Genomic DNA, 11874 nt, shown 5'->3' with positions numbered 1-11874 from the left:
CTACCTTATCTAAATTAACATATATTATGGCTCAGATTTTCTGGCCTAGTTGCAGCTGGGGAGGCACAGGACTGAGGATCAGGAGAAAAGGTGACTTGACAGCATCAACTTTGCATTCCCGCAGTCCTGGAGCCAACGGAGGGTTGGACCAATCCCTGAAGCCCAGCTGCTAACAGCTCCAAGGGGTAATTCCAGTGGCCAAATATAGCTACGGAAGAGGGATGACTCAGCAGTGCTCCTTTTTACTGGCCATGCCCTCTTTGCTGGGGAGCAGGTGACAAAAAGCCACTTTGCTGGATCTAATCTACACCACCCAGGGATTTCACCTAGGAAAGAGGTCTCCTAAGGAGGGAGTTTTCAGCAGACTTTTCAACTGTTTTGCACTGTTTGGATGATTCAAAACCATCATAGTGGACCTATGAGTTAGGGCCTGTATGTATATAAATCTACATGCACAAAATAAAATAATCTAATAGATTGTATCTTAAATAAAATGCACGGTGCTAGAGAAAATACTTGTTTGCTGTAAAGTCACCATACATTCAACATATTATACACAGATATTTCCAAGTTACAGAGATTCATCTGTTGTTATATTCAGCCATATTAATTGCATATAATGTCTGTGTCAAGTTTCTGTGACTTAAATGAAGGAAGAAGAAAACCTCATTTAATTATCTCTAGACTAAAGATAAAGGAAGTTTTCCCTTACCATAGCTTAGTAGAGATAATACTCTTATTAATTTAGAAAAAATCTTGGCTCTTAGAATTATGGTGTTTATATCTAGTTAAATGGCTGGCATGAGGTTATGTCCTTAATTTAGAATCTTATCTTAAATATGAATATAAAAAATGTGGCAGCTTGTCAACAGACCAGAGAAATATGTTTTCTGTTTAACTGAAACTCACTGCTTGACCTTATGGACACTAGCCATTAATTACCTCTCTGAATTCTCTTTCATTTAGTTGGAATCTGTTCTGTACATAACATGTATAGCTATGCTAATTAAAATCATGTAGTGTAGTTTGGACATAAAAAAAATCCAAGAAGTCCATATAAAATTCAGATTACTGTACACTGGCTTCTGCAAGTATGGAGACTTATCTTTTCTACTTTTGAATCATGCTACAGAACATTCTCTTCCTTTTTCTAAATCTAATTGCATTAGTGAGGATACTTAAAAGAGAGAACTCTTAGCTTGAAGCTACTGTCATCATGTGTTTGCATAGAGATAGCTCCCTGTATCTGTCTCTGTCTCTCTCCCTGTTTGCTTCTATATTTATCAGCCTTCCTGGCCATAAAAGGTCTGGACTGTGGCTCTGACATTCCACTGACTACAGGCATTATTTTTGTTCTGGACCTTGGAGTCCAGTTCTTAGCCCTGGTCTTGACACCTCTTTGCTGGATTCAACTTTGCCGGATTTTTCTCTCTATCATTCATCCACTTCAGGACTTTTATATTTGTCATTGTTCATTTGGCTACTGGTAAGTGTTCCATTTAGACAGGAATTTTTTCTAACTTGTAAGCTCTCTTTATTTTGAATCTGTACACTGGATTCATGGTAGCTCCCTTTAATTTTCTGAGCTCTGCAGTTAGTTGAGGGAGATGTGGTAACAGGTTGGAGAAATCTGAAAGTGTAGCTGCAGAGACAAAGCCAATCAGGACAGGGACTCAGTTATTATAAGCTCAGCTATCCGAACAGATAGCTATAGGACTTTTCAAATGATGCATGAGTTATTAGAGATACAGGAGACTTTTGTTGTGACTCTTGAATGAGAGAAAGTGTAAATAATCTTCTAAATATTTTCTAATTGTATGGGATATATGGTGAATTCTGAAGCAGATGAAGTGACACTGAATAAGCTCAGAGGAAAATCTGATATTTTTTCCTCTGTCAACATTTTCGTTTTTCTATTTCAATATTTTTTTTAAAATGATTTTGAGTAGGTTTTTTTAAAAGCACAAACTATTCATACTTGCCCCTTGCTCAATGGATAGGTTACAAATAAAATTTTTCTGTAGTATATTTATATTGTACAAATAAGTACAGAATATATGGACCCTAAAGCTGTACCTGTGGGTACCTATGACATGGACCATTGGCCACCCATGTCTAGGCTAGGTTCTGCAGTAACAAACGCATATACAAATTCCAAAGGGAAAATGCTACCCTCACACATAGCTGGGTACCGTCAGGATGTACTGAGCATGTTATAAAAATTAAGACATAGGACTCAATCCTACCCCACTGAAGCCAAAGACAACACTCCCATTGATTTCAATGGGGACAGGATGCAGCGATAAAATCCTTACAAAGGTCCCAGATTTTCTTGTGGGGTTTCAAAGGAACATAGGAATTGCCATATCAGATCAGACTAATGGTTCCTCTTGTACGGTAGGTAACCTGTTCCTGAACCAGTGGTCATTACCAGATTCTCAGAGGAAAGTGTAAAACCCTTATAATGGACAAATATGCAATAACATGACTAACATTCGTTTCTAGCTAATGTCAGGCAATTAGAAGTTGGCTTATGTCCTGCACCATGAGGTTTGATATCTCATGTAAGTTTGTATACTAGTTAGTAACTATGCATATTTGTATCTATATAAATGTATAATCTTTCTAAGAATCCTACTGAGCTCTTTGCTACAGTGATTTCTTGTGGCAGTGAGGTTCATAAGTTAATTAAGTATTGCAGAAAAAAGCGTTTTCTTTTAAAAATGTTAAATATGCTGACTTTAAATTCACTAACTGTTCTCTTGGTCTTATATTCTGAGAATGTACATGGGAATGCCTGATTTAACTTCTCTCTCCTATGCATTTTATGCAGTATTTTATACTCTTCCATCATATCTCCTCTTATTTTGTCTTGTTCTCTAAATTAAACAGTTCTAGTCTTTTTAATCTCTCCTCCTAAGGAAGTCTGTCTAATCCTCTAATCATTTTAATTCTCCTGCTCTGGACCTTCTCTTTTTGTTTCATATCCTTTTTTGAGATGGGTTGACCAGAACTCAATGCTGAAATATTCAAGATGAGGGTGTACCATAAGCAACAGGAACAATGCAACTGCTAGTATCCAGAAAGAAGCTTGCCAGTGCTGGAGACAAAGCTGGTGAAGATGAATGGGGATCAGCTGTAGCACTCTCTATAACAGGAAATCAGAGCATCTTGCTTCTTTTTAATGTTAGAGCAGACTCATCTCTTTGCACTAGCCTGTCTTCTGTGGATTATGGATTCACTCTGGCTGGCAAGCCCTATCCCTATCTTTGTGTGGGTGAATGAAGATGATGAAGGTGTAGAAGAAGAAAAGAATAGGACTTATACTACAGTGATTAGTGCTATATGAATAAGAAGATATATAGTTTACACCAGTGGTTCTCAAAGAGGGTCGTGACCCCATTTCAATGGGGTCCCCAGGGTTGACGTTAGACTTGCTGGGGCAGGGGGCTAAAGCCAAAGCCCGAGCCCCACTGCCAGGGGCCAGAGCCAAAACCCAAGGGCTTCAGCTCAGGTTATGGGGCTCAGGTTACAGGCCCTGCTGCCTGGGATTGAAGCCCTTGGGCTTGGGTTTTGACCTCCCCAGCCTGGGGTGGTCAGGCTTGGGCTTTGACCCCAAGATGGTGGGGCTCAGGTGAGTTCAGGTTTTGGTCCCCCATCCTGGGGTCGTGCAGTAATTTTTGTTGTCAGAAGGGGGTTGTGGTGCAATGAAGTTTGAGAACCCCTGGTTTGCACATATCAACCTCCTCCTTGTTGAAAATTGAGTTTATTCCTAGTCTTTATTTTCTTTCTTATAACAAGTTCCAACTTCAAGACAGAAGTTAATCTCTCACCCCATAACTAATTATTTAATTGCCTCTTATGAAGGACTTCATCAAATATTTTTTGAAAGTCCAAATAAAATATAGCTACTGGTTTTCTTTTATACACTACTATAACTCATTGGGTCCTTCATGGAATTCTAACAGATTAGAGAGGCATGATTTTCCTTTACAGAAACCATCTGGTTTGTTCCTATTCTATCATACTCATCTAGCTATTTAATAACTCTGTCCTTCATTTTTTGGTTACCTGGTGTCCAGTTTACCTTGTACTGGCTAGCTCTTTGGTCTATCATTTACAGGATCACATATAGCACCTTTTTAAAAGATAAGTACAATATTGGCTACCCTCGAGCCCTTTGATATAGCAGTTTATTTTTTTAATGATAGTTGAGAACTCTTCAATGAATATTCCACAGTGCTGCTATATAATTGCAATTTAAATGATCATTTTGGTTCTAACACCTCTTCTTTTGATACCTCAGAGACCCATAACAGAAGATAAACTATAACTGTAAAAATGTCTGATGAAATTAGGAAGGTTAAGAGGAACTATGAAGAGCAAATTGCCAAAGACATAAAAATGAATAAAAAAACTTTTAAGGTATATTAGAAGTGGGGATCCTACAAAAGAGTTAGTGGGATCACTAGATTTCCAGGGGTAAAAAGAGCAGTCAAGAAAAATAAGGACATTGGAGAGAAGCTAAGTGATTTGTTTCCATCAGTTTTCATCAAAGAGGACAATAGGCAGGTGTCTCCCCAGTGCTACATTTTGAAGGTAAAAATGAAAATGGGAGTGAAATTCTGGCCCCAGTGAAATCAATAGCAGCACTGTTATTGACTTTAGTGGGACAGGTTTTCACTCAGATATTTAATGACAGTTGAGAACTTTTGAAAGAATACTCTACAATGCTGTTGACTTTGCCATTGAAATTATCAGTTTTGTTATCAGGACAATGTAGCTGTGACACTTTGGCTAATTGTATCCGTGAGCATAGCAACATTGAAACTCTATTCTTTTTTCATAGTTTGATTTAGTTCTGGGGAGTACTTGGTTGACTCCAGATCAGAACAGGATTTCTGAACCCTATGAATGACTTGTGAGTTTCCTGAACCCTAAGAAAATTGTATGAAGATTATCCTAAGTGTATTGATTTGACTTAAGGAAAAGTTTTAGGTTTTATATTATTTGTTAATTCAGAGGTTTCCCTGATTTGAGTTTTCATCTGTTTAATCTATTCTTATTCAGAGGTTTCCCTGATTTGAGTTTTCATCTGTTTAATCTATTCTTTTTCAGACGTTGCACACCTTAGCATTTCCAGGCAGAAAAGTGCAGTGGACAGTGAGTTAGGAGGCACCATGATGGCTTTACCTTTCTACCAGAAACATCACCAACACTATGACCGTGCGTACCGCCACAAAGAGCTGGAATCCACTCTGAGCCAGTACCAAAAAGAGGAGAAGCGTAAATCGGCTGTCTACAGTCATGGGTCTACAGCCTATGCTCATGGATCTGCAGCCTACCGCCATGGGTCTGCAGCAGCCTATGGTCACGAGTCTGCAGCCTACAGTCACGGATCAGCAGCCTATGGTCACGAGTCTGCAGCCTACAGTCATGGATCTGCAGCCTATGGTCACGAGTCTGCAGCCTACAGTCATGGATCTGCAGCCTATGATCATGAATCTGCAGCTCACAGTAGGAGGTCTGCAGCCTATAGTCTTGGATCAGAATCCCTCAGTAAGAGGTCTGCAGCCTACAGTCTTGGATCTGAAGCCTACAGTCACGGGTAGGGCAAAACACAGCCATATTTTGGGGGCAATGGTGGGGAAAACTGTTTGCCAAACCTGTCCCCCTTAGATCCGTGTCAACACTCCCATTGACTTCAACAGGAGAAGCCACTGTAATGTTAATATATTTTCCATACTTACTGCTTTCAATTAGTTCTGGGGAGGTGGAAGAAATTTAGTCCTCTTGCTGGAAGTACTGTGGTGACTGGCCCACTATAAGAAGAACATAGGTAACTAGATAGCTCTTCTTAGGTGCAATGGCTGTGTTTTTACATTATATGCACAGTTCATATTACTGTTCAACTTGTCACACTGTAAATTGGTTGAGAAGTTTGGTATTTTCAAAGCAGAAACAACATGAAGTTTTTGTCAGGTGCAAGAAGAGCATGTCATAATTGGCATTGAAATAATATAATAAAACACTGTCTAAACAATTAGATTAGTGGAATGTGCTAGATTTCCTGGCCTCAGGAACCTCAGTGATAATAAAAGCAGCTAGGGTAGTATTAAAGCAAGATTAGTACTCCAGTTAGCAATAGAAGAAATGATCATCAAGTCATAGCAGAAAACATCTACTCTCAATTATATCAGTTCAAACTCATTAAAGTCACCAGTGTGCTTGAGAGGAGAATTTGATCTGTTAGGCCAAATTCATCCTTGGTGAAACTCTTCTGATATCAGTGGAGTTACACCAGGGATGAATTCTACACTCAGGTCAATAGAGTTACATTAGAGATAATGAATTTGGCCTAATGCATTTAACAATTTTCTTACAGAAGCATAACCTTAATACGTTTCCAGTTATTCTGAAGTTTTCATATGAGTAAATAGATTTCATTTTTATTTTAAGACATATATTTTATCACGGCTTCCAGGCTGTTTTATTTTACATCAGTTACCAACAGCTTTCAAAAGCCATTCTTACCCCCAAATCCAAACCCAAATATGGATCTAGATCAGAAATTTTTAAATATCCCCCATTTTTATAACGGGCTGATGAATGACACTGGATTCTAAATACAAATCTAGATTTTAATTGTGTAGCTTAAGCCTATCTTGGGCAAAAAATATGCCTTTGAATTTTGAGCTAAATTCATGGAAGATAGGTCCATCAATGGTTATTAGCCAAGATAGTCAGGGATGCATCCCCATGCTCTGGGTGTCCTTAAGACTCTCACTGCCAGAAGTGGGGACTGGCTGATGGGGTAATTGCCCTGTTCTGTTCATTCCCTCTGAAGCATCCAGCGCCCACCACTGTCAGAAGACAGGATACTGGGTTAGATGGACCATCGGTCTGACTCAGTATGGCCGTTCTTATGAAGTTATGCTTGCATCAGTTCTTATTTTATCCAAACTGGATTCATTAGACTCTGTCATACTCAGGTTTCAGAGTAGCAGCCGTGTTAGTCTGTATTCACAAAAAGAACAGGAGTACTTTTGGCACCTTAGAGACTAACAAATTTATTTGAGCATAAGCTTTCGTGAGCTATAGCTCACGCATCCGATGAAGTGAAATTTGTTAGTCTCTAAGGTGCCACAAGTACTCCTTTTCTTTTTGTGTCATACTCAGTGGTGCAAGTAAAATCCATCTCTTGCTGGTACGGGGTGTGTGGGAGGGATGGACACGACACTAGCTAAGGGGGGCATGTGACCTCTCCAAGTGACCATCCATGTGACTCCTCCCCACCCTGCCCCCAGCCCAGTTCTCCCAGGAACTGCAGCGGGGAAAGGAGCAGAACCCCTAGCCCTACCCCCTGCCCTTCCACGGAGCTGCAGCTCCATCCTCTGTCCTCATACTACAGCAGCAGCCATGCCAGAGGACAGGGCGGGGCGGGGGGCGGCGGTGGCGGCGCAGAGCTGGGGGGCGGTACACCCGCCAGAGGAGCTACCATCGTTCTGCTCCTTTCCCCGCTGCCCCTCCCTGTGGGGAAAGGAGCAGAACACCCAGCCCCACCCCCTGTCCTTCCACAGAGCTGCGTCTCCCTCTGTACAGCAGCAGCCCCACTGGTGGACAGAGCTGGGGGTGCGGGGCTGGGGGTTCTGCTCCTTTCCCCACAGGGGGGAGGGGGCAGCGGGGAAAGGAGCAGAATGTCGGCAGCTCCTCTGGCGGCTGTACTGCCCCCAGCTCCGCCGCGCCCCCCTCCCCCCCCAGCCCTGTCCTCTGGTGGGGCTGCTGCTGTACAGATGGAGCTGGAGGAGAGGCAGTTCTGTGAAAGGGCAGGGGGTGGGGCTGGGGATAGTACAGCCACACCGGAGGAGGTGTGGGGCTGTTGGCTCTTCATGTGTCTTTCCTCACAGATTCTCACCCCTCCTGTGGCTTCTTTACACAGCCTCAGTAGCACAAAGCAGCCATATTAGAATTGGAAAAGGTACAGAGAAGGGCAATGAAAATGATTAGGGGTATGAAACCGCTTCCACGTAAGGAGAAAGTAAAAAGACTATGTTCAGCTTAGAAAAGAGATGACTAAGGTAGGGATATGATAGAGGTCTGTAAAATCATGAATGGTGTGGGAGAAAGTGAATAAGGGAAGTGTTATTTACCCATTCACATAACACAAGAACCAGGGGTCACCCAATGAAATTAACAGGCAGCAGGTTTAAAACAAATATAAGGAAGTACTTCTTCACAGAACACACAGTCAACTTCTGGAACTTATTGCCAGGGAGTTGTGAGGGCCAAAACTATAACTCGGCTACAAAAGAATTAGACAAGTTTCATGGAGGATAGGTTCATCAATGGCCATTAGAAAAGATGATCAGAAATGCAACCAAGGCTCTGGGTGTCCCGAAATCTCTGACTGCCAGAAGCTGGGATTGGATGACAGGGGATGGATCACTTGATAATTGCCCTGGTTCATTCCCTCTGAAGCATCTGGCACTGGCCACTGTTGAAAGACAAGGATACTGGGCCAGATGGACCACTGATCTGACCCAGGATGGCCATTACGTTCCCATGTTCAGAAAGCATTACTACTTGGGCAGCCAAGGATTCCTTGCTAGACAGTCTATGCTACCTGCGTTCCTCACTTTGTGTAGGGGATGTGTCAGGAAAGGTATGCTGAGATGCAGAGTGGATTGCACAACATTTGACCTGATCCCCAGATGGCCTGTTATGTAGGACAGTGGTTTTTAACCTTTTTTCATTTACGGACCCCCTAACAAATTTTAAATGGAGATGCGGACACCTTTGGAAATCTTAAACATAGACTGCAGACCCCCAGAGGTCCATAGACCACAGGCTGAAAACTACGGATGTAGGAGGCTCAGTGGTGCAGAAAGCATTCTCAGTGCATTTGGCATATACTGTAGAGAGTTTTGTGGGGTTGGATCATGCTCAGTGTAGATGGAATGCTTGTCAGTTTTAGCAGCACGCTTCTAACAAGCTCTGCTGAGTATGGAGAAATGACAATTTTCAGAGGCTTATTGACAGGGACCAGATCAGCTAGGACCAACTGCTGGCCTGCTCCCTGACTAATTTCACTGCTAGAGAGCCATGAGCCAATCTGCACTGCCTGGGAACTGACAGTGGCCACAGCCCCGCCTGGCTGCTGGTTTAGAAGCCCTGCTTATAATCCTGCCCCCCCCAGCAGATCAGCAGCTCCTCAATGCATATCATGCCTGCAGCTGTGCTTGTCCTTGTTCCAGTCCCTGCTCCCCTCTGGCTTCAGACTCTGGCTTCAATCCCCAGCTCTGCATGACTTACAACTCTGGTTGACCCTCCATTCCGGCATTCGGCTTTTGCCTATCCAGTACTGAACCCTGGCTCCACCTCTGGGTTACCCAGCTCTGGCATTTGGCTTCTGTCCCTTCAGTACTGGCTCTTGGCCTGTTTCCTGGACTTTACCCATCCTGGACTCAGCTCTAACTGGTAGGCTGAACTCTTGCTTCCACCTCTAGGCCTGACCACCCATGGCCCAGTCAGCTATAGTTTGAGCAGCCCCAATACAAAGGCTAGGGACCCACATCACTGGCATGGACCCCACTCAGGCCAGTTTTTCCCTGGCGGAACTGGTGGGGGGGCCATACAGAACTTGCAGGTGCACAATGCGGCCCTACAAGCTCAAGAGGCTTCACTAGCAACCCTGGCTCTTGCCCACCAGGAGCTGAAGGTCCCACTCCCAGACAAGTTTAGTGGTGATTGTAGTCGGTTTTGAGGTTTCCTATCAATTCAGGTTCCTCTTCTTGTTACACCGCCAACTGTTCCCCACAGAGCAGGCCTGAGTAGGGCTCATCATTAGTCTGCTCCCTGGGGAAACCTTGGCCTGGACCTCCCCACTCTTGGAACAGTACAGCCCCGTCCTTGGAGTCAGTTGGAGCAGTTCATTCAGGCCATGTTGGTTCTCTTCAGTGACTCCCCACCACTCCCAAACTGCTGAAGCTGTGCCACAAGCACTACAATAAGGGCGTCAATCAGCCGCCAATATGCTGCCAGATTCCATCGCCTTTCCATGAACACCATGTGGAATGAGACCGCGCAGCGTCATCCATTTCAGATTGGGCTGAACCATGATATAAAGGATGCACTGATGTGGGTTGAGCTGCCATCCCGTCTCGCAACTTGATCAACCTATGTATCAGAATTGACAGCTGCCTTCCTGAGCAGTGCTGTGAACGTGGCCCAGCCCCGTGAGCCCTGACAACACCCAGGCCTTCCACCCCTCACCAATGCACCTGCTCCAGAACCCATGGATGATGACTAGGCCCACTGAGGAAGTTTCTGAAACTCAGGACTCGCTTCCCCAGCTAGAGGAAGTATGTAACCCATACCTGCTTGGTGTGGTGCTCTGTCCTCCTCTAGTGGCACCTAGTCCAGCTAGTGATTCATGAGTCTGCTACAGCCTTGGCTAAGAGTCATGTGGCTTTTAGGTCATGCAATAGATCCTCATTCAATAACTCCAAGCCCCCACTTGTAACGCTGACAGACCCTGGTTGTCAGTGGGCGGGATTGAACCTGGGACCTCTGGAGCCATTCTTATGTTCTAATGCCATGGAACGGATAGAATGGCCACAGCTCTTGATTGGCTGTTGGATTGGTAGTCCTGTTTATAAGCCTGCCTCCACCCTGACCCCACAGCAGCTCAGTGGCTGCTCGATGAATACCACACTCACAGCTCTGCTTGCCCTTGTTCCAGTCCCTGTTCCAGCCTGCTTACAGTTCCTGCTCCCTTCAGACTTAGAGCTTTGATCCCTGGCTCTGCCTCTGATTTATAACTCTGGTTGACCTTTTGGTTCTGGCATTTGGCTTCTGTTTCCAATACTGATCCCTGGCTCTGCCTCTGGCTTATGACTCTGGTTTACCCTTCAGCACTGGCATTTGGCTTCTGTCCCTCCAATACTGACCTTCATTTCCTATACTCTGCCCACCCTGGATCCAACTGTAACTGGTTGGCTGAACTCTTGTCTCCACCCCTACGCCTGACCACACAGAGCACAGTAAGTTACACTTTTAACTCAGTCAAATCTGGGTAGATTTTCAGGGGGACCAAAAAAAAAAGGCATCTCCCTGACACCCGGGTAACACCTCAAACACCACCAAATTACGTTTCCTTGATCCAAAGCATGGACGTACTAGAGCTCTTTGAAGAAATGAAGAGGAAAAAATTAACATTGGAAGAACTGCCAGTTGTTTGTTAGCATCGTTTTTGGAAATGATTGAATCATTTTCATTGAAACTATCCAAAGATATTCAGCCTCAGGCAGGGAGCAAGTATGGAGAATTTCAGCCTCAATTGTTACAGCTTGTCCGAATTATAAGCACTAAAATCCAAGGTTTAGAATGGAAAGTGTTATGCAACTTTACCAATAGGCATCACCACCAGCTCTGCCCCTTACATCTGTACAATGGCAGAGCTAGACTAATCCCACTTATTTTCTTAGGTTGAAGGATTAATCATTCAAATTTGTGTGCAAGATTTCAGTGGTTTTTCATGTGTATTCTTCATGGCTGACAACATTTTTTGCTGACAGCAGCTAATAATCCAGTGCAAAGGAAGTTGTGCTGTAGGCTGGTTAATCACCACAGCATGGGTCAGAGATTTACTTAAAGAGAAAATACAAAATATTTGGCAAGGCTTGAGCTTAAAACATGTTCCCTTATTTGCAGAAAAAATGTGATCATGAGGACATGACTGAGACAAACCAAACAAACAGAAAAACAGGGTGTTTTCTTCAGTCGGTGCAATTAATGCTTCTGCGAACAACAAATAAATGTTGTCATCAGCAAAGTAATGAAGCTAGGATCAGTGCAGAGTTGAGTAACTAATAT

At 43.5% G+C, this 11874-nt stretch overlaps 1 protein-coding gene across 2 annotated transcripts in view; it reads left to right on the top strand.

Annotated features, from left to right (window-relative positions):
- The first annotated feature begins 1333 nt into the window (after window positions 1-1333).
- Window positions 1334-11874, top strand: part of MYOM1 (myomesin 1) — a 107566-nt gene continuing 97025 nt past the window's right edge. For both annotated transcript variants that reach the window (XM_074944548.1, XM_074944547.1), the window contains exons 1-2: window positions 1334-1486; window positions 5119-5608. In XM_074944548.1, coding sequence (XP_074800649.1) covers window positions 5181-5608 — 428 coding nt within the window. In that variant the 5' untranslated portion in view covers window positions 1334-1486; window positions 5119-5180. The remainder of the gene's footprint in view (window positions 1487-5118; window positions 5609-11874) is intronic.

This window comes from Natator depressus, chromosome 2, assembly GCF_965152275.1.
Source record: "Natator depressus isolate rNatDep1 chromosome 2, rNatDep2.hap1, whole genome shotgun sequence".
In the NCBI taxonomy this organism is placed as follows: Eukaryota; Metazoa; Chordata; order Testudines; family Cheloniidae; genus Natator; species Natator depressus.
This window is presented reverse-complemented; position numbering and strand designations above follow the sequence as displayed.